The following is a 23,906-nucleotide window of genomic DNA, read 5'->3' on the forward strand; positions in this document are numbered from 1 at the left end:
CTCTCCCTAGAGCGTAGCAGGGAGAACAGTCCATGGTGAGGATGTGAGGGGTCACTGATGATGTCAATCACACCAAAGTAATATAGATTTTTTATCAATTTACATATTAATGTCCATCTGCACCACATCCAATCTATAGGTAGTCATGGATATCTAATATTTAGAATATGGTTAAAAAGTTCCACAATTTTTGTCACTGCTAAAAAAATCATAGATTCTTTACAAGAGTAAAAGATTTTCTAGCCTTTGTTTGTCCCAACTCATTACCATGAATTAAAACCTAAAATTCAGTGTTTCAGAACATTTGAATATTTCATATCATCCATCTAAATATGTATTTTTAATATACTGGTGTTAAATAATGGACACTTTGTGCCCTACATGATCAGAAGGCGAGGCTCTTGACCTGAAATCATGACCTCATCGGTTAAGCAGCTAATTCTTCACAAAGTGTTGTATCCAGGTTTATAAACAGAAGCGTAATTTGTTGAGAAGTTTGCAAATCCACCAAAATCTCTCTTATAAGCTTATTCTATCAGCTTTGCAATGAAAGCGGGATGAGTCCTACCTGATATAACCAAGACTATCGATGCAGCAGACGTATTTTTCATTTTCGCCTTTTACTGTCAAATAGTCGACTCGTTAATGTCCTACTATGCATAGACTGACCCAAAACCTGCGCCACAATTAATATGCTTATTTTCTGAGTAACTGAAAATCCATCTTCATTAAGCTGTTTGTTCATCTATCCTAACAATCCTAGTGAGAAGAAAACTCCTCCTTTCAATTATTCTTGCTTAAATTCTGTTTTTGATGATGTCCTCTAACTTAGCAGTGTCCATTTAGAATTCATGTAGTTTTTTATTCTCTTCTAAAACACAGTAGATGATAAAACCTTTGCTTTAGGAGGCTGAGGTGCTGCAGTGCTCCTGCCCTGACACCAAACACATCCAGTTTAATAGCAACGAGCTGTGATCATTTGATCCTCAATTAATGAGGGAGCCTCGGTGAAATAAGGATGTTTTCCTGATGAAGCAACATTAAAATCAGACAAAAGATCTGAGAACATCAAAGCGTCCTTGTTGAGCTGATTACTCAGCTCTTTTCATGTCCACTCTGGTAAAGTCTTTATTTATATTTTGAGCTGCATTTGTTGGGTGTTACTCACTGAACAATGTTGATGGTTTACTCTTTAGAGATGCCTAGTCCTTGTATAGAATGAAATACGATTTTTGGTGCGTCCCAATTCAGGGGCTGCACCCTTTGAAGACTGATTACTTCATTGCGCTCTGCGCTCTCTCAATCCAACAATCCTCCTATGACGACAAATGCTCTCTTTTTTGGTCGATTTGAAGGATGGATCCGGAGTGGAATTGTTGATATGTCAGGGTGACCAGGCGTCCTTCTTTTCCAGGACATGTCCTGCTTTTCATACCTAAAAAAATTGTCCGGGATTAGGGATGCACGATATTGGGATTTTGGCCGATATCCGATATGCCGATATTTTAAAACTCATGTAGCCGATAACCGATATCGATACCGATGTTAAAGCTGGACAAAAATAAGTAGTCATTGAAAATAGCAGTTTTGTTTTCCATTTCTGACACTTTGAAAAATAATAAACTCAAATATATTTTCATATGCTGATATCAAATTGATTTTTAAAAACGCGGTATCGATCTATTTTACTTTCAAAATCTCGTGAAATTTCATCGTTCTGTTACAAACTCTCGTGATATTTTGCAAATTCTTGTGAGATTTTGTTAGTAAAATAGATCGATACCGCGTCAATATATCAACATATAAAAATATGGCAAAATTTCTTGAATTTTCGGGGGATTTTGTAGCATAACGATGACATTTCATTAGTAAAAGAGATTGATATGGTGTTTTTAAATGGCAATATATCAGCATATGAAGATATTGTGATATTTTAATGTATCATATTTTTTCCCTCGTCTTTAGAAGTTTTTAAGTCTGTAAAAAGAAGTTTTTGAGGAAGAAGAAGAAGTAGTATTTTTTTTTTTTAGACTTTAGAAACTCAGAAGCTGATCAAATATCGGGTTAAATATCGGTGGGGTGGCCGATGTCCGATATTCAGTTTTAAGGCCGATACAGGCCGATACCGAGAGGGGGCCGATTATATCGTGCATCCCTATCCGAGATTTTGGTTGACTACAGTGCAGCACGTAGTTGAAACAGGGAGCCAGTGGGGGACGGAGCAACTGAACCTGACCCGGTGACGCTAGCCTGGACAACGGCGGCCCCTGTGCAAACTGTCACCAGTCAGCTGATGTTTAGAATTTCGAGATTTGCAGAGAAAGGAGGTGTCAATGGGGTTTGAACTTCTCTGTACGTCCATTGTAAACTTAATGTAAACTTGGTTTTGCATTCTATAACACCTTTGAGTATTGTTGTTAGCGACTAACAGATATTGAAAATTGAAATTTGAAAAGAGAAAAAATGCACTCCAGAAAGAAAAATGTAAAACATTTTAATAAAAAAAGGTTATTGTGTAACTTTGTTTTTTAGATTTAGCTTTTTATTTTTATTATTTATGTTTTTTTAAATCAGATTTTTGTCATATTCAATTTTATTAAGTCATATTTCATTAAAAGACATTTTTCCAGATTTTTTTTTTTTTTCAGATTTGATTTTTTTCAGCTCCAGTTTTACAAATTGCATTCTTTTTAAATTGTGTTTTGCAGATCACATTCTCTTTACTTCTTGGGGCGGTTTTTCCTCTTGAGTGAGAAGCAAACACACATGTCTATTGATTGTTTCTTGGCTGTTAATTATTTCTGGCTTTGAACATTAAGCTCTTTTGCATTTAACCAGACCATGAATTTCATAATATGTGATTTTATAAAACTCTTTATAAAAGAGTTGAATGTTGTTGTTTTTTAGGTGCTTTTATAGCTATTTCCCCAGACTTCCCACACAGTATGTCAAAAACATTGAAGAATAAAGAATATGGAGAGATTTATGATCCAACATGTAACTAATTTTCCTAGAAATTGCATTTTGCTAGTTTTACCTTCTTTGATTAAAACTTTTTTTCATTTTTGTTTCTTTATTGCACTTTTTTTCTTCAAAACATATTTTTAAAAGAGGTGTTCTTCACTTCCAACAATAACGGAACAAAATTTCCTCCATACATTTGCTGAAACAAACTGAAAAAGAAGCCAAACAGATCTGTAAGCAAAACATATTTTAGAGGCATGTAGTAAGTTTGATGTGTAATCCTAGTCTGAGTTTGGTAATGGAGCATAATGTCCTTCAATCCCATAGGAACTTTGGAGCTTCTATGTCAGAGATCACGGATTATCGGACCAGGGTCCGGATCTGGACCCACCTGCTGGCTAATCCGTGATCCAACCTGATTTAAAACATTTATAAATTACTGCATGTTGTTCGACGGCAGTGTCTAACTTCACTTGCGCTGCTTCTCCTGTTAATACGGTAAAGCCCTCCAGAGCGTCCGGCTCCAGGCTGCACGTGATCCAAAGTAGCCAATGAGCTGCTGTCAGTCTGGGTTGCTGCTGCTGCTACTTTTAGACACAGCAGGCAAACTTGTGGCAAGCCGGGCGATGGGAAAGAAGGAGAAGATGATGAGAAAAAGAGAGCAGAGAAAGTGTGGACTGCTGGAAGAACTTTGGTGAACTGGTGAAAGAAAAGTAAAATGGTGCTCAAAGATGATCCTGAACATTTAGAGGATGTTTGGCTCAACCTGCTGCTGTGAAGCAGGATTCTCCACCATGAACAGAATAAAAAAAATATGGATCCAGGCTCAAAATGAACTCCTTGATATGTGCTTTAGAATGGCTTAGTCTCCATTTAAACCCAGGTTTAAAGCCTTGCAGGGCAGCATAAAGCCCACTGCCAACATTAAAAAAGAAAGAAAAACAAACAGCCAGTTCAGGTGTTTAATAAAATATGTGAATCAGGAAGTTGTCTATATACCAAACTGAACGATTGTTGTTCTCTACTTCAAAAACAATTTAGATTTTAAAATCGGAAAATGTTTTTTTTTTTTACTTTTAAATATTTTTAGTTTTTAAAAAATCAATGTATAACATGGATGCATAAAAACCTAATTTTATTTCAGTGTTAAATTCTGTTTAAAGTAACAGATTATAAATAAAATGTTTCCGGACCTTTACTGGTTGTTGATTTTCTTTTTTCGGACCCTGCTGATTTTCAATCTGTTACCCCTGCTCTATGTGCTTTGAAGGTGATTGTTTTTGTGACTTTGCGCCTGACATGAGCTGTTGCTCTGGGATGCGACTGAGCGTCAGTAGAATAGCATCCTCGCTGACCCTTTTGCCTGCAGAGGCTTTCTGAATATCACGTCATAACAACCACATCTCACAAAGAAACTACAATTTACCATGTTTACCTATACATGTTATACATGTTAACAGATGTGAACAGAACTGTCGTCTCTCTTCTGTGTTTTAACATCAGCTCCGTTTTAACTCCACTGCAGGAAAGTTTGAAAGCAGAGAGCACATTTAGAATCCTGCAGACATTGCGCTTGGCCTTTTTTTTTGTTTGTTTATGCATCAGTGGGTGGCATACCCTGGGGTTTTAACATTGTCCTGAGAGTGCTTAGAAATGTCTTTGCTTGAAGTAAAAATAAAACAGTTTGGGGGGATTTTTTTGGAGCTAAATTTATCTCTGTGAGAGATGACAGTAGAAAACTGACAAATTTGAACTGACGAAAAAAAAACAGTATTTGGATGGAGGTAGTTTTGTGTTGACTAAAGAGAGGATTTTTTTTTATTTTTTTCCACAGAATTAGCTCCTTCTGGTGAAATTGTTAGCATTTTTTACCTGTAGTAACTCAGTATTTGCACATGGAGTTTCCTTGTGCATCTGTGGATTTTTTCAGAGTAATCAGGTTTCTTTCTACAGCCCTAAATCATTAATTTTAGACTAACTGATGTCTGTATCACCATTAGATCTTAGTCTGGTCTAGGGCTGCAACAACGAATCGATAAAATCGCTAAAAATCGACTTTTAAAGGCGTTGGCAACGAATTTCATCATCGATTAGTTGTGTGGCGCGATTAACGCGTAATCCGCCGCCGCCGTCATGACTGCCACTTGACTGAAAAAAGAAGAAAAAAATACAGCAGCGCTGCAGATGCAGTGTTGCCAACTCAGCGACTTTTCAGACCCCTCCAGCGACTATTTTTCAAAAAAGTGACTAGCGACAAATCTGGCGACTTTTTACGGTGTCACTGGCGGCTTTTGGAGACTCTGACGTGAAAGTATGTATCGTTCCTACTCTGCCGTTGGGCGCCTCCCCCATCCCAACCCCGTTCTCCCTCTCCTGCAGGAGTCTCTCTCAGCGCTGCAGTCAGAGCCGCAGGATGTTTACCCTCAGCGTCCAGACTGCAAATGAAGCGCGCATGCGCCGGGATTGACGGCGCAAATTAATCACAATAATTAAAATAGCCTGCGCTTTGTACAGTGAAAAAAGTCGTAACATGCAACTTTTGTCACAACAAATTAACATGGCGCGGAACCACCATGTTTGTTTGGTTTTAAAGTGGGGAAACGTAACGTTAGTTTCTCAGGTAGCTCATCTGATGCTTTCCTTACCTTGTTAGTAGGTTACAGACAGTGATAAGGTTGGCTACTTATTTTTACCTTTATTTAATTTGAATTAGCTTAAGCAGCGTTTATATTTTCTTTATAAATAAATTAATTTGCAAATTATGAGGGCAAGGCTTTTAAAGTTTAAATCTTCTGGCAAAGATAAAGTAAAGAAGATCCTGCAATTTATGGAAGTAAAGCAGAATAAAATCCAGCAAGATCAGTAATATGTCAATTAATTATCTGCCACATTCCCATGTAAATATCTGTCTTTGGAGGATGTGTTTTTTTAGCACCCCTAGTTCTCTCATTTTTATTCCAAAACAATTTATAATTTGAATTACAGGGCTATTTTTATCTCTATGGTTCAGTATTTTCTCAAGTAGCAACTTTAACTGCTATACTTTCCTATCTTAAAAGGCAGAACTCTTCTAGTCTAAAAAAACTCATTTGTTGAAATGGGGGGACCTATTGTTTGAACCCCTTAGGGGCTTTTAAAAACAAAAATGTCTTTTTTTGCGCTTTATGAAACAAAGTAGCCTATATTTTGTGGATGTACAGCTACATTTCTCATGTAAGTTTGCGTAGTTTTAACACAAACATTTATTTTTCATATTGCACCGGTACAGTTAATGAGCAACCTGTACTTGTGTGCTTGTTTGTTCTGTCTAAAATGTTTATTTTGGATAAAAGAGGTTAATATAAAAAATAGTTTTTGTCCGATTCATCGATTAATCGAAAAAATAATCGGCCGATTCATCGATTTTTAAAATAATCGTTAGTTGCAGCCCTAGTCTGGTCATGGTTTTGTTTTTCCCTGTGATTAACCAGTGAACCATCCAAGAAAGCTGCTATATTTCTGTTTCTACTTGGATCCAGTTTCTCTAAAATTAATTACAAAATAATTGACTTTCAAAATCCAGAATCAAAGTTGAAATATTTTTCTGTAAACCTAAGTAACTACATGAGCTTTATGTCCCTTGGTTTCTTAAGGATATTTATCCCCTATTTACATTTTTCTTATCTCACCTGCTGTCCCTTTTATTACATAGACACAAATGATACATAAATAATGCTCAGTCTGAACTAGTCTTACGTCTTCTAAATCTTGTTCTAAGATTAATATACTGAGAAAGAGCAGATTGGATTAATAATCTTTAAAAAGATTACTCAAAGAAAAAAGATAAGTGTAATAATTATTAGATTATTGCTCATATTTGTATAGATCTTCTCATAAAAGGATTAACAATCTAACAGAATAGGTTCCTGCTTGGTATAATAACCTCAATAGATGATCAAAAAGACTAAGATTGTAAGACTTGGTTACACTGACTGACACTTTTTGCAGTACAATGCACTGTAAAAACTTACATAGAACTAAGTTAACTTTTCTTGAATTTTCCCTTGATTTTAGCTGGTAAGTCAGACTATTTATCAATACAATAAGATGATCTGCATTTAAAATAAAAATAATAAAAAAAGCATCTAACGTCCCATTTCAAGTACACAATATCAATGTACTTTAAAAAGCACACATGAGAACACACATTTACCTATTCAAATTCACCCATTTTATTTGTTTGTACTGCTTTAGATCCCTTTTTGCACGGTTGTTACGGTTCATTTAACAAACTGAAGAAAAAAAAAAGAAACAAACAAAACAATAAAAAACCTATAGAGAACAAAATCAGTCCTAAGCTGTTCTAGATCTGTTTCACTTTTGGCTGCAGAGAAATCTATTCTGTTCTTTTTCTATTGTAACTCAAATTCCATTACAGATTTAATTAAATTGGTAATTTTGTTTGTTTTGTTGTACCACATTAACACAGATGTAAGTGCATAAAAAACACATTTCCACATCCTTTAGTCTTATATTTTATATTGACTGTCTGAATAAAGGAAACAGCTACTGTTTGTTTTTCATTTGTTTTTTTTTTACTTTTTTGAATGCATAGAAAACAACAAATGTTTCAGCAAATTAAACCTGTCTTTATGAACTCTTCATACCGCTGTTGCATTCAGAGAGAAATGCATGCAGTAACAGAAACAGAGGAAGCTTTGAAGGTTTTATGGACAGCTGTGGTTTGTACCTGCTTATGTAAAGCAAGGGGAATTTCCTACAGTCCTGACAACTAGGAGCTCTGTGACTTTCAGCTTTGTGGCGTGTGTTAGCATGTTGCTAAAACCTCTGTTGTAATTCCTGAAGAAGGTCAGATGTCTGCTGCCTTCAGGTCCATAACATTTGCTCTGACTGGTCTGAAAAGAGCAGATTGAGGGGGAGTGTGGGCCTAGTGGTTATAGTGCGCCTGTGCTCTTTGAAGGTTGCAAGTACCCGGTTTGATCCCCACAGCCTGCACTCTGGGTCCCTGAGCAAGACCCATAAAGACTGATTTATACTCAGAAACCAGGTCGTCTGCATGTGTGTCGCAGTGAATGCAAATATGCCCCCGCCCCTCCCACAGAAGCTGCACCTCTCATAAACTGTAGGTGACCGCAGACAGTGCCTCAGACAGGAGGCCTCTGATTGGTCAAATCTTAATCGCTCTACACTATTAGTATTTCCTGTTTGATATCTTACCGGCTTGTTTTGTTTGTATGAGCGCCATTCTGGAAAACAACTCGTGAAGATGGACCAGCTAGAAGAGGGAGGTTCGTGAGAATGCTGGGACCCTTTTTCCACCTGGATCCGCGCTCTTTTCCGCCATCATGTCCCTCTGTTGTCACACAAAGTTGTCCCCACTTCCTCACCGCCTCGGCCGTATCTACACCCACAGCTAGTCTGTTTCTTCATGTTTAGCTATTGTCATCGTCTCGTTCCACCAGTCTTAAGGAAAACGCTGTAAAGTCGTTGAGCTGATTGATGGAAACGGTTTAGCAGTTTGGGATGATGAGGCGATCTGATGACTGTGCAAATAGTAACACTAAATCTGCTGATTTATTGGCTACATCTCCTGCATTGAACCTTTGCAAAATCATTCAGTTAAAGCTTTGCACCCCAGCAGATGTGGCTGAAAGGAAGCTCTTTCTCCATGCCAAACTGTTGTTTGTTTGTTTTTTTCCAAGTGATGCTGGTTGCAGACCTAAAGCTCCCTTTCTCTGTGTGTCCATCTCACTTATTGTTATCCTGCAGCTTAAAGCAGGCTTGTGGCTGGGGAAGCCGCATTAGCAATGCAAGGAGCAGTACAAGCCTCGGTGGTTATGTAAACCCTCCCTCCCCCAGCACACAAACAAGCCCTTAAGCCTCTCTGGTTGGGAGCCAGCACAAGTATCTCTCACCCGCTTATCGTTACATCATTACTACACAGGCTGCCTGTTTTTCTCTGAGTCAAACTTAAAGCAAAATGTATACCACTGTGGGTGTTGCCTTTTATCTTACTTAAGGTGCTTTTGTTTAATTGCACATCCTCAAATGAACTCTAGGGAGCTTTAATAACTAGCCGAAAGCTCAACTTTGTCATGTATTGTTTGACTTTCACACTGAGATGTGTTGATGACATGCATAGAAAAATACTCTCTTAAAATGTAAAAAATGTTCATGTTTTTTAATTTAAAATGAACATTTTCTGAGGGTTCATTTATTTATTTTTGTTAACTATTTTTTTTTAGAGTTTGGCAAATGTTTTAAAGTTGATTTCTAACTAAAAAAGCTAGACGTGTCAAGTTAGAAAGGACGGGGCTAAACTAGCAGAGGCAGATTTTCACGCATCTCTGCATCTCATCCTTTCTTCTTCTGATTTGTTTTTTTTGTCTGTTATCCGTAGTCCTCCCTGTTTCTAAAACAATGGTTTTCTAATAACAGGGGAAGAGCAAAAAAACAAAAAAGCAAACTGGAATTAGCAAATGAAAAAAATCAGGAGCTGTGTTTTCTCTAATCCCAAAAAAATGTAATCAAATTTCAATTCAGTTTGTTTTTATAGCGCCAATTCACAACATGTCATCCCAAGACACGTTACAGTTCACCAGATCATCCAGTCAGATTGATTTAAAGTTTTCTATCTAAGGAAAACCAGTTGATTGCATCGACTCATTGACTCAAATGCAATCCTTAACACTAAGCATGCTTGTAGCGACAGTGGAGAGGAAAAACTCCCTTTTAACAGGAAGAAACCTCCAGCAGAACCAGGCTCAGTGTGAGCGGCCATCTGCTGAGGCCGACTGGGGTTCAAGGAGACGGAAGCAGAGATACAGAAAGAAGCAGAGATGCAAAAGGTAATTGGGAAACACTGCATCTCAGTATTGTAGCAGTTGTGTACCGGAGTTACAGTAAATTCTGTGACCGTGCAGACTTATGTTTATAAAATATCTGGGTCACAGATTTCAGTGTATCTCTTTTATGTCAGTGATTATTGGCTTTTCTAAATAGCAGCTGTAACAGCTTTTGTTATTAGACAAAACACTCATTTTCACTCTACACGTCTACGGCTGGGTATTCGGTTCCGGTACCAATACCGATACCTTCACTTCCATACCGGTTCCTGAACGATACTTTTTTCGATACCAGTTTTATAATATCAATTCGAAGAAAAAGAAAATTACACAACATAAAAAAGTACAAATCTTGAGTTTTATTTTAAGCTCTGATTTTTCCATTTACATTTTTCCTCTTACATAAAAAAAAAATCTGTGTCTAATATTGACTGTTACATTGTGAGGACCTTTTTACTTAGCAGTTTTCCTTTACAAAAATTAACACGTCTGCTTTCTCAGGAGACAAACGAGCCCGTTGAATGGGATCCTACTGACAGCACACCGCTGGTATGTGGGGGTCTGAGCGGCTCCGACAGAAATATTGGAAGGCAGGATGAACTGACTGCACTGATTAAGTTTTCAGGTGGATTTTCTCACTTAAAAACATAATAAAACTACTTTATTCCCACTGATCACAGCAAATATAGCTGCAAGGCAAAGAAAGGATAGAGTAGCTCCGCCCAACGCGCGTCAGAGCCACTTTTTCGACGGCGCAGCTGGAGCAGCAAAGCTTCTTCAGCCGCGCGTCAGAAGCTGGTACAAGCAGCAAAAAGGAAGCAGCAGACGTGATTTTGCTGCTCCTGCTGCGTCCGGTTTGAAAGAAGCATGATTCACTCCGCTCTGGCTTTGCTCTGCCCACGGGCTGCTGAGAGGAGGATGGCTGAGCCGGCTGCGGTCCGCTCTTCTTGCAGTCAAACATCGAGCAACTTTCTGCTCTTAAATTGTTTCCGTGCACGATGTATTGCATTGCGCACTATTGGCATCAGTCTTAATAAAGTGAAGCCACACTTTTGACCTGGGGGGCATTTTAAAGGGGTTCCATGACGCTCACAACCAGTTCACAACAGATACACATGAACCCTGGCTGTAGGCGTGACCACCTGTGTATTTTTCCTGGATGACGCAATCACGTTAAGTGTTACAGCCAATCACCGAAACTTGGTACCGAAAGACGAGGCATGTTTCGATACTCTGTAGAACCGAAGCATTTCGGTCGGTACCATAAAAGAACCGATGTTTGGTAACCAGCCCTATACACGTCTACCTTAACAAAAGTTTGTTCAAAACATGATCTTTCTCATGCATCAGACCTTTCTGCGGACAGCTTCTGGGTGATCGCTCAAAAAGTGGACTGTCCCTGGAAAACGGGAATGTCTGATCGATCTAAACTTGCTTTTTAGAAACAAATCCTTGCATATTAAGTTGTGTTTTTTTTACTCTGTCAAGGGTGAGATCAGTGTCGGATCTAGACCAAATTTTTCAGGGTCATAATATTTCTAAAAGGGGGCAAAGAACAAAAAGAACAATACAATATTAAGCAATAAAATGCATTATTTATATAATACAGCAATTGTTACAATTTATATTTGCATATAATCCATAAGTATAATATATATAATCCATATATTAGTGTATTTTAAACCTTTACCTACAGCAACATGACTATTGGTGAGCCTCAGCACCGCTGTGGCTGGAAAACCTTTTACCGTAAATCCACGATGGTTTGCTGAATCTCAAAAAATACAACACTGATAGAGAGCAAAGATTTAGTGCTTTCAGTCAGTTTATAATACGTAGGGTATATTACACTATTTGGGATCAGCAACAAAGAAATACAGCCTGGATAACAACAGACAGGACGGAGAAGGGAGAAAGGAAAATGCAGGCAATGGACCAGTGATTGTCGGCATAAGTCGGCAGTGTTTCTATGTGTTTTTCTGTGTTTCTGTTTATGTCCGTGGTGGAGGTAATAAACTAATGATTTCTCATCCTCTGGTAAAGAGGGGCAACAGCTTTTTTCAGGGAATTTGACAGAATCCCGCATTCCGATAATGAGGCGCACTTGGGTGAAAAACATCCTTAAAGTCGTAGGGAAGCGGTGTAGAAGGCTTACAGCCGTACATGTTTGAGCCCTTGCCTTGCATGACTCTTATTTCAACCATTGTGTATATTAGCTGGGTCATGTTTTTGGACTGTGGGAGGAAGCCGGAGTACCCGGAGAGAACCCATGCATGCACAGGGAGAACATGCAAACTCCATGCAGGACCTTGGGCTGGGAATCGAACCCGGTACTTTCTCGCTGCAAGGCAGCAGTGCTACCCCGAGCCAGCTGAGCAACCCCTGAAAAACAAGATTACAAATAAAAAACTTGATTATTTGGATCCTACCTTGATGCTGTCTCTCTGTTTTTGATGGTTATAAACATGAATTTTCTTCTTATGGTTTGACGACCAGAGGCTCAGAGGAGGATTGAGGAAAACTTAGATCAGCTGTAGATCCGTTAATTTAATATTGTTTTACCGTGAAGCATTGCGGGATATTCGGTCTTTATTTAGTTGTCACTATTTGTCTTTCTCATAGTTCTATGGCTCTGCCAGCAGAGGGCGCCAGTCTGTGTATATCTGCTCATTGCAACCGGTGCCAGAAATCTATTTAGGCTTAGAAAGGAAAAAAATCTAAACACTATTAGGATGGTGATTGGTCTATATGACCTTATTTTATTATGATTAAATGATTTTAGGCATTTTTTGCAAAGGAACATAACACAACTACACACCGTTAAAGCAGCAGTTGGATGAGGGACAGCTCTGCTTTAGAACTTTATTGAACAGGACTTTATGTTTTAAGGATGATACAGAAATTTGGCTCTGAAATATTTCCATTTCCTTCCTACTTAACAATGAATATTTCTAGTCTTTGTCTCTACTTCCATCATGTTAAAAGTATCAAGACACACTTAAACAAATCTTATTGAGTCCAAAATGGAAGTTTTTTGGAGCGGATGCACACTGGAACAGCTGGAATAAAGAGTAGAAACACAGACAGATGGGTTTCTTATCTCCAGGAGAAGAAGCATTTTCATATTCTGCATAGAAAAAGCTATTTAAAATGAGAATAGATTAAATGGAATTATGACCTAGTTGAATAAAGATGTGTTTTTTTTTTTTTTTTTATCTTTTGGTCATTTTATTTTCTCCATGTGTTTTCCAACCCAAGCCAATCATGTTCTGCATCCTGTGCTTTTTAAATTTAAAGGCACACTATGCAACATTTTTCAGTTAATTAATGTGTTCCATAACGTTTTGGATGATTAAATGAGTCATTTCAGGTTGAACAAAGGTTTTCTCGGCCGCCCTGGTGGTCTGTGGGGGAAATACCGCACTTGCAACTGCAGGAGCACCGACCCGCACCCACAGGCTCAGAAGTCTCGTGAGAGTCAGTCTTGCTTTACGGCGAGAACTGCTACACGCCCCCAGTTAAAAGCATTCTCGTTGCTAGCACAGTGGCGATCTTTGTGCAGTTATGCTACGTTCACGCAGCAAAAGCAGCAAAATCGCGTCTGCTGCTTCATTTCTGCTGCTTGTACCAGTTAGTTCTGATGCGCGGCTGAAGCAGCTTTGCTGCTCTGGCTGCGCGGTGCAAAAGTGTGTCTGACGCGCGTTGGGTGGAGCTTCACTATCCTTTCTCTGCCTTGCAGCTATATTTGCTGTGATCAGTGGGAATAAAGTAGGTTTAATATGTTTTTAAGTGAGAAAATACACCTGAAAACGTAATCGGTGCCGTCAGTTCATTCAGATTACAATCCTGCCTCCCAATGTTATTTCTGTCGGAGCCACTCAGACCCCCACATACCAGCGGTGCGCTGACAGAAGGGAGCAGCCTCTGGCGGGGTTGCCTCCTCGCGGTTCACCACGGCAGCTGGTAGGTGTTTTTCATCTAAATAATCCAAACTGCATATTCTGCCGGCAGATTTCTGCATTTTAAGTTCATTTAGGCGTCAATAAACTGTTTAAGAGGAGTGATCATCAGCGCCGTGTCTCTCTCCCTGCGTCAGATGCTTAGCCCGACGCCCGACGCGCTGCTTCAGCTGCTCAGACGCGCTGCGCCTGCTGCTCAAAACGCGCCGCGGGACCTTTTGCTGCGCCTTGACGCGCGTCAACCATTGACTTTGCATGTAAACTCGCTGCTTCTGTCGCGCCAGCTACGTCCAGTGTGAACGCAGCATTAGTCATTCGCTGCTAAGCTCAAAACAACCGCACCTGGCTTGATGGAGAAACCAGGAGAACAGCTGTGCATATTTACGACAGTGCACTTTTACTTTCGCCCTCTGGGGGGAGCCTCACTGGAAAATCAACACCGGTTGCATAGTGTACCTTTAAACAAGCTAATGAGATTATTGAGAAATATTCTGATAATCAACATATTATAATAAGGGAGACCATGATCTGTTGCAACAGCGGACATTTCTTTTTTCTCCAATGAGAAACAAGTTAGAGTGATGACACTCATGACGTCACTGTAGCTCTGGCAGGGCTGTTTACAGTATCCTAAAGGTCATCCGATGTTTCCAAGAGTAATAAAATACCGGAGAACATACAAAATGCATCTGACAAGTGGTGTATTTAGGTGTGTTGTAAATAAAACTGTAGTATTTATTATGCTTGATTCAATTTTGGCAGAATTCTCTCTTCATAAACATGGTTTAAAAAAATTAAGGCTGAAATTTTATAGTTATAACTTGTTAAATATATGCAAATCTAAAAATAAAACACCTTTACCCACAAATTTGACTTTATTATGTTACCGTCTTTATCATCAGGACTCAACTAACTTTTTTAGTCCTGTGTTTCTTGACTCTTAGATTGCAAATTAATTTATAAAATCACTGTACAAAAATCTGTTAGATGACATTGTTAACATAAATCAGTCTTTTTGCCTCCTTGTAATGTCTCTTAGAGTTCTTTATTAATGTAAGCTAAGAAAAGTGCTGCAGTCTTAAAAATTATATTGGAATATTTCATACTGTATACATATATGTATTTCAACTATGATACTGCAGAGTTTGGTTGAGGTTTGAGGACCCAAATGCAGAGGCAGAGAGGCTGAGGAGATTTCTTGCAGTTTAATGGGGAAAAAAACTGTAAACAAAGGCAGGAATCCAAAAAACCAACTAATAATGTAAAATAAACCAGACCTATGGAGAAATCTGGGGAAACCAAACACGAGGAGCCAGGGAGAGACGAGGTAGGTAGACAACAGCATGGGAGGACAGCAAAGACAAGGAACCAACAAAGAGTGAGAGCAGAGGGAGAGTATAAATAGCTGACTGAGACAAAGGGAGGGCTAACGAGCTGACAAGGAGCAGGTGTGTGAGGAGACAACGAGGGAGCCAAGGGGAAAGGAATACACACACACAAGAGGGCAACAGAGAGCAGAAAAACATGAGAACTAACATAAATCTAGAAATTACAAAAAAAAGGAATTAAACCAATAAAACTAGAAAAAAGGAGCAAAGTAAAGCACAACAGAACCAAGACCATGACAGATATAAAATATTTATCTTAATATCCTATGAAGTATTTATAAAAAAAGCCACCTCTGATGGAATGTGATTAAACAGGTAAAACCTTGTCATCGTTTTTCTCTCGCTCATAGCACTACTTCCTCATCATTTTTGGCCACGAGGGACAGAAACCTTTGGAGCTGCGGTCAGAGGACGAGTCGGACTGCAACGAGTGGGTGGAAGCCATCCAGCAGGCCAGGTATATTTCCTTTATGGGTTTTATTTGATCATTTTCAGGAAAAACTTCTATTTTAATTCTAGACATATTTACTGTATAATTTTTTTTTTATTTTACCTCTTGTATTTCACTGTGTCAGATATTTATCCTCTTCAGGCTTCTGACAAATGCTTATCAAATGTGTTTATTACAGAAACATGACTGTGTGGTGACTTTATGCTAAGTGTCTAATGGATGAATTAGACATAACAGCTCTAACGGCCTCTGAAACAATAAATAATTGGCACATCTAAAATAGAAAATTTGGAGCCATTGCACTATTATTGTTGGAAGCACCACATTTTGTAAATTGAAATCCTTTCCAGATATGATAATTTTCAATCAAAATGAAAGGTTTTTAGAATCATTTTGCTATTTCCTCAGATTTTTCAACTTTTTTCTTTTTCAAATTATTTGAAACATTTTTTTATTGCTTTTAAAGGTTGACATTTTTATCATGTTGTTGTTGTTTTTTTTTGTTACGTTTTACAAATTGCATTCTCTTCAAATAGCTTTTTACAAATCACATTCACTTCAGCTCAAGCCTCAGTGAAAACGCTCAGTCCTGATGCTCACATTGACCAATAAATAATTGAGGAGAATGTAAAACACAATGTTGAAAGAACGCAATTTATTAAACAAAAAGTTGAAAAGAGAACATGTGAATATATACATCTAAAAATAGTAAAGAAAATATTAGAAAAATTAAAATATGAAAAAATACATTTCAAAATAAGCTTATTTTGTTCTTTGCTTGCAACAATAATGGAACAAAATTCTCTCTGTAAGCAGATGTCTGAGCTCAGCATTTCTTGGAAAAATGTCTGCTGTACTTTTGTAAGCGATGTTAGAGTCTGAATCTGGTCCGTCGGTGTGAGATTAAACCCTGACCGCTTACACAGAACATCCAATACCACAAGATCATGTCCAGCGTTTAAGGAGATTTAAACTGCTGGCGCAGCTGATCTGTCACATATAATTGCAAAGAGGAGACAAGATTGTTTTTGTTTTTTGCAAAATGTTCAGCACCTATTAAGTAAATTGTTTTCTTTCCAAAGAAGTTGTTTCCAGCTCTGATCCTTGGGAGCAACTTTCTGCATGTTTTCCTATTTGTTTTGCTTTAATATTCCTGTACAGCTGTTATCAGAGCAGGGTCACAGGAGGTGCTGCATCGACGTCAGCACTACATGTAAAGCTTACAGGGAGGGAAAATAATGGTCTGTGCACTGATCTGATCCTCGCAGATAAATGATACAAGTTTAAATTGCATATCTCCCGTTTTAACTCTTCTCTTAGGAAATAATTAAAAGTCTTGTTTTTGCTGGAAATCCTTCTGCACGCTGGCTGTGCAAACTCTACATTAGAAATTAATTTAGCCAATGTTGGGCTGCGGGTTGCTGAACCCATCTGTGTCCGTCATAATAATACAGAGCGAATGTACAAGTGTAGTAAGTGGGAGAGGTCCACTATGAATTATGCAAAATATAAAGTATCTATCTATCTATTTATCTATCTATCTCTCTGTCTGTCTGTCTGTCTGTCTGTCTGTCTGTCTGTCCAAAAGTTGTTGTTTTTTTGTCTGTCTATCCAAAAGTTGTTGTTTTTTTTACCGAGGGGGAAAAGTGTTTTTTGGACATGTTTGAAGTCACACAGCTCTCGTTGTGTAAAACCTACAGAGTCTGTAAACATCTCCAGAAACTAGAAGGTCTTAGCTTTTAAATGAGATGTATGACAAGCATGTGGAATATTAAAATTAAAATCTCCACTTTTTTTTTACTAGCTCCAGAGGCGAAAATCTTTAAAACAATAATTTGAGCGTAACAATTAAATGTTTCAGAAGTGTTCACTGCATATTCTGCTAGCTGCAGCTGGTTCTGTCTCTTCATGGCAGCCCCCCCCATCTCACTCACCTTTCTGGGTCAGTCAGGAAGCTATAAAATGGGATGCCTTCTTTTCTTCTTTGTTGGTTGGTGCTGTCATATGTTGTTGTTTTTGTTGGTGTTATTATGATGATAAGGAGAGAAATGGCAAAAGCTGCTGGTCTTTTTTCTACATTCGGAATGTTTGTGATGCCGTCCAAGAAGGAGGAGGAGTTGCGAGTGTCATGTGATCGGCTGACGTCAGCTACAAGTCCCCTATTAAACACATGGAGACATGGAAAGGTGCGTTAACAGGTGCGCAACAGTGCGCAACAGTGATTGTTGGCCTCTATGCAAACTTCAGAAAACGTCATGATTACCAGTGAAGATGGTTAGACTCCTATTGTTGTGTTTATAGTCAGATACATTTATTTTAATAATAATTATGACTTTAGAGAGTGTTTGCAAACAAAATGCTGAGCAGTTGGTGATTAAAATAGTGAAATAGGAAATAAAACAATATGATTTAAAAATGGATAAAAACAGGTAAATACATTAAGAAAAAGAAAAACACCAGTATTAAAACAGTATGGGAGGAATGCTTGATTTATTTAATTTTGGAACATCAATGATTAACGTCTCATTCAGAATAACTACAACGTTTCCATGCATGTTAATCCAATTGTCAGTTAGCATAAAACCACCACTCAGTCTGAATGCAATTTCATTCTAATTGTGATGAACTGATCAGAATATCCCGACTGGCAGAACGTGACACGTTTAATTCAATTGGCCATTTATTCCCGTTATTTATGTTACTGCTATAGATTTAAACAAATGATTACCGGTACATTTACGATTATTTGTGGATTAATGGTTTATTAAAATTAGTTTGACCCAATTAACTGATAACGTCCACTTAAACAAGTGAATGCCCTAGTGTGGTTTGCTGTAAAATTAAAATTCAATTGGCCTCTCACCCTAGCACTGTCATTTATAACTAAAGGTGTCAAGGGTAGCAGCCCAGCTGATATTTCCCTCCAGGATGGTGTGATAGCTGAACAGAAACCAACCGAAGAAACAGATGATGCTACTATGATGTACAAAACCACCATTTACACCATCACTCTGACTGGGTCTTGGCTGCGTCCAGGGGCACCGGACGGTCCTTTTGGCCTGGGGGGGGCTGATGCTGTACCGTGCCGATAGAGGCAAAGAGCTCTGCGTGAATGGAGTCTCCTCTGAGACTGTTTCAAGAGCCCTCTGCAGGTGAAAATGAGAAGAGCACCCTAGATGCTTCCCTGCCAAATGCTGAAACATCCCCAGCCGGCTTCCACACCTTCTCCAGCGTCGTCTGTCGCTGCTAAACCTGCCGATGGCTCCACTGCTGCCTCAACCACATTAGCCTCTTCAACCCAGGGGGCTACCACCCTCACAACATCATCATCATCGTCCTCTTCCTCACCTGAGCCAGGAGAAGCCAGTGCTTCAGGAGCTGGAGGCAGTAGTAGCAGTTCAACAGCAACTGCTGCTTAACTTATCAAGGCTGCACTTTAAAAAATGAAATTTTCGAGAGAGCTGTTCTGAACGAAATTTCTTTTTGTTTACACTTGTGTATACAAAATGACTAAATAAATCTAAGTCTAACCCGAAAACTTAATTTTTTCAAGTCAGTGTTTATATAAGAGGCTGGTTTCATTCAACTGACATCTGGGTTACGGGCTAAGCGCACCTTTGTTGCACCACTCTGCTTGCAAACACCTCAGAAGGGACTTGAACCCACAATCCTCTGTGTACGGCTCTCATAACACTGGTGGACCTTGTAGGCAGTCTCATAAATTGAAGGTTAAGAGTTCAGCCCTCTCAAGGGTCTAATTTCCCACTCAAATGGCTAAATGGATCCGATCTGACTACAGATCAGAAGAATCAAGGTTTTACTCCTGGCCATCAAAGTTGTCTTATCCCTGTGTGCCTAATACTAGTCCTCTGGTCCGCCATTCTCCCACACACTTGAAATGAATGCAGTTTGACACCATGTCATTATTGTTCAAAATCCAACCCAGAAGGGAGAAGAACAGGTACAAATAGCCTGTCATTGTTCAGGGATGCAAGTCTTTGAAGATTCACAGTTATGTAGGACTTGGTAACTTGAAAAGACATTCAAATAAACTACTGCAGTCAAGAGTTGCTGTTTAAAAACTTTGTACTCTTCATCTGAAGGGCCTATTCAGTTCACAGATAGTAGAGGGATCAAACTCAACATGCCTCACCTTTTGGAGAAGCTCAGTTCTGCATAGTTTAGTTCACATTGGACACCCTTTACAAGAAGGCAACTTTAGCATCATTTTTGGCTTTGCTTACAGAGAGATGGTTGTTTTTACTATATAGTAAAGAACATTGGCTCTAGCACTGATCCCTGTGGAACTTTACAAGTATCACTGGACCCAATTGTTGTGCTCTGTAGCAATCTGTCTCACAAAGAGATGAAAATCTAGATGGCTGCCATGCTGCTTGCTATCCATGCGGATAAAACCATCATCTGGTTTTGAACACAGGTGATTTTTTTACTTCTACTTTTTTTTTGTATATATTTTTTGTAATTTTACTTAAAGTCTCAAGGAAACAACTAGCGTCCTGTAAAGCAGGGGTAGGCAAGATAGTTTTCACAATCATTTAGATGTGATTCCTAAGGGATATGAACTGCCAAAATATATTATAAAAAAGTAGACATAGTATTAATTTAGTTCAATCTGAAAAACTCACACGGAGAGAAAAGACAATTAGAAGAAATTTATTGATACAATTACTTTAGGTTTTTGATTGATATGCATAAACATGTGGTGGAGTGGAGATAGATGAAGTTGGTCAGTCTGTAGACTGCTGGTTAGCGAGACGCTATGTTGATGGGGAGATCCAGTGGACTCTGTGAGCTGATTCTAGAGCTTCACTCTGTGACCTGGAAGATGGAAGTCCAGTTTGGATAACACAGGTTGGAGAACCTGTCCATAATGAGCAAGCATGAAGCGACAGTGGAGAGGAAAAACTCCACATTGAGAAACCTCTGGCAGAACCAGGCTCAACATGGCAGTCGTCTGCCAGACCGGTTAAAATGAGATGCAGAATGCAGTAAGAGTCTGGGAGGAATGACACTCTGATGAAGCTTTAGCTCCGATGGTGGAGGAGGAGCTGGAGGTGGGTTAAAACAGGGTCAGCTTAATGAAATCACACAGCGCAACCACCGCCTGCACACTAGGTAGCAGACAAGTTGCAGATCAGAGGCCTTTTAAGATGATGTTTGGATGCTGATTGGCTTTCATTGAGGCATGGTTCAAAGCTGATTGGCTGTGTTGCAGGTGGATGAAGGCAGATAATCAGTTTATTCTGTTGAACTACCGCCTAGGCTCCTTTTATCTAATCTTTGATTCAAATATTACCTAAAATTTGAAAATGCACAATTAAAAAAATTAACTAGAAATAAATTAATTTAGAAATTAATTGTATTACTTCAGTTTATATGTATCAATAGGGAGTAGTGAAGTAATTCTATGTATTCTATGTATCAATTCTATTCTATTTTTAGGGGGTGGCCAGTCGCTCACTTTCTTCTTAAGATCATGGTTTAAAAAAAAAAGAAAGAAATCTTAATTTGTGACGATTACATTTATTAAATGGTTTGAATGCCTTTATATTAGTCCAATATGTACTTAATCGTTTTCCCTTGTCGCGATTTAAGTAATTTATCATTCAGCTTTATTATTAACACATAAAGCTGCATTTCTTTTGTTTTTTTATGTGCTGATAAAGCACATTTGACACAGTTACCACATCCAAGCCAGCGAGCGTGTCTGGATGCTTAGTGCTCGCAGCGGTTCACATTTAGGTCACACTACTGCTGTATTATCACGTTGGTTACATCACCAACTTGATCTCCCCACTCAACCTCTTTTTACCCTCAGCCCTGCTCTCTGTAGATGCCTCTTTTTATCTTTACCTTAGAAGTGGATATTAAACGCACCTACCGGGGGGGGGGGGGGGGGGGGGGGGGGGGGTTTGGGTCACCCACACTATAAAAATTATCTACGGATATGTTAAAAAAGAAGGCCTAAATTAAGTATATTTTCCTTACATTTGAGTAGGTAAATAAGATGATTTGCCAATGGAATGAGCATTTTACCCATAAAAAAAGGTACTTAGATAATATACACTTCAAATAAGACAAGGAAATAGTTTTTTTCTTCTTTTAAATGTAAATTGTCTTGTCTCTTGTCTCTTTTACCTCCTCAATTAAAGGAAAAAATGCACTTATTTTAAGAGAAAATTACTTGTCTAGATTTTTTTCCCACCTTTTTCCCACTTCCCCTCCTGTTAGCTACTCTGACATCATGATCGAGCGCGAGATCCTCATGCAGAAGTACATCCACCTGGTCCAGATCTTGGAGACTGAAAAGATCGCAGCCAATCAGCTTCGCACTCAACTGGAGGACCAGGACACGGAGATCGAGAGGCTCAAAGCGGAGGTATGCATGAGTGCATCCACATCTGCGTGTGCACAAACCGCGCTCAGATGGAGCACGTTGAGATCAAAGCAGGCAAAATGCCCCAGGCCTGATGAAAAGACACTTCTGTCGAATTAAAACACAGCAGGCCTCCAATGATTCCAAGAACTGTTACTTCCCTATCTAGATGTTTATTTTTGTTGTAAGGGGTTTCATGAATATTTGATTCTTTGCACCAGTGCATCCACATACAAACTGTTGTTGTTGTAGATTGTGGTGCTGAACAAAGCCAAGGAGAGGATGCTGCCTTATCAGAACAACCAAGAAGAAGAGGACCCAGATATCAAAAAGATTAAAAAGGTAAAGCATTGTCACTGTGCTGCGATATGAAGGAATAAAAACAAAGAAAATAAGATTACAGAGGCCCATGAATTGTGTGACCATTGCAGGTGCAGAGTTTTATGCGTGGTTGGCTGTGCAGGAGGAAGTGGAAGATCATCGTCCAAGACTATATCTGCTCGCCACACGCAGAGAGCATGAGGAAGAGGAACCAGATTGTGTTTAACATGGTGGAAGCAGAGACAGAGTACGTCCACCAGCTCTCCATTCTGGTGAACTGCTTCCTCAGACCTCTGCGCATGGCCGCCAGCTCCAAGAAACCCCCCATAAGCCATGACGACGTCAGCAGCATCTTCCTCAATAGGTAAAAATACCCATCTTACTCCCAAAGAAGGGATCAGGGGCCCCCTGGGGGGTTCAGAGACACAGACTGAGGGGTCACAAATTAGTTTCACAGTCATTCTTGTGTTATATAGAGGGACAAAATACTTAATGAAATACATAAATGTGGATGGCCCTTGAAAGAGATAAATAAATGGGCCATGAAATAAGTTATGGAAGCTGATTTCTGCCAGTCTAATGAAAAAACATCACAATACATCAAAAACCTTTTAGGTTCAAGTTCAATTAATTTCCATCATAAATAGTTTTGATCAGAGAAACATGAGTATGTGAAGAAAAAACAAAAACAATATCAATGCTCAATTTAGAATAAAGCCTTGCTTCTTTTTTAGGACTTAAATACAAAACTGTCTTTTTATTTTTAAACAAACAAATCTCTCATATTGTAGGAATGGAAAAAGTACCGTAAGATACAAATTAATTTAAACGTGACAAGAGACGTTTGCATATGAACCAAACATTGTTTATTTCAGTAAAGAAGTTACAATACTCTAAGCCAGGGGTAACCGACTAAAAATCAGCAGGGTCCGAATAATTAAAATCATCCACCAGTAAAGGTCCAGTGACTTTTTTAATTATAATTTGTTACTTTAAACAGAATTTAACACTGAAATAAAATGAGGTGTTTATGCATCCATGTTTTATACATAAAAAAAAAAAAAAAACCATCTTAAAAAATCTAAAGTGTTTTTTGAAATAGAGAACAACAATCGTTCAGTTTGGTATATAGACAATTTCCTGATTCAAATATTTGATAAAACCCCTGAACTAAGAGTTTATTTATTTATTAATCTTTTTCTGTCTTAATGTTCGCAGTGGAGTTTATGCTGCCCTGCAAGGCTTTAAACCTGGGATTGAATGGAGACAAAGCCATTCTAAAGCACATATCAAGGAGCTCATTCTGAGCCTGGATTCATATTTATTTTTGATTCTGTTCATGGTGGAGAATCCTGCTTCATAGCAGCAGGTTGAGCCAAACATCCTCTAAATGTTCAGGGTCATCTTTGAGCATCATTTCACTTTTCTTTCACCAGTTCACCGCAGTTCTTCCAGCAGTCCACACTTTCTCTGCTCTCTTTTTCTCATCATCTTCTCCTTCTTTTCCATCGCCCGGCTTGCCACAGGTTTGCCTGCTGTGTCTAAAAGTAGCAGCAGCAGCAACCCAGACTGACAGCTCAT

At 38.8% G+C, this 23,906-nt stretch overlaps 1 protein-coding gene across 1 annotated transcript in view; it reads left to right on the plus strand.

Moving 5' to 3' along the window:
* Positions 1-22,689, plus strand: part of LOC119771798 (ras-specific guanine nucleotide-releasing factor 2-like) — a gene marked incomplete at its 3' end in the record, with an annotated part of 45,436 nt that extends 22,747 nt beyond the window's left edge. Inside the window, exons 2-5 of the mRNA XM_038267959.1 lie at positions 15,507-15,613; positions 21,860-22,007; positions 22,257-22,346; positions 22,436-22,689. Coding sequence (XP_038123887.1) covers positions 15,507-15,613; positions 21,860-22,007; positions 22,257-22,346; positions 22,436-22,689 — 599 coding nt within the window. The remainder of the gene's footprint in view (positions 1-15,506; positions 15,614-21,859; positions 22,008-22,256; positions 22,347-22,435) is intronic.
* Positions 22,690-23,906: the final 1,217 nt, after the last annotated feature.

Source organism: Cyprinodon tularosa, unplaced genomic scaffold (genome assembly GCF_016077235.1).
Source record: "Cyprinodon tularosa strain WSP-4 unplaced genomic scaffold, ASM1607723v1 ctg1183, whole genome shotgun sequence".
Lineage (NCBI taxonomy): Eukaryota > Metazoa > Chordata > Actinopteri > Cyprinodontiformes > Cyprinodontidae > Cyprinodon > Cyprinodon tularosa.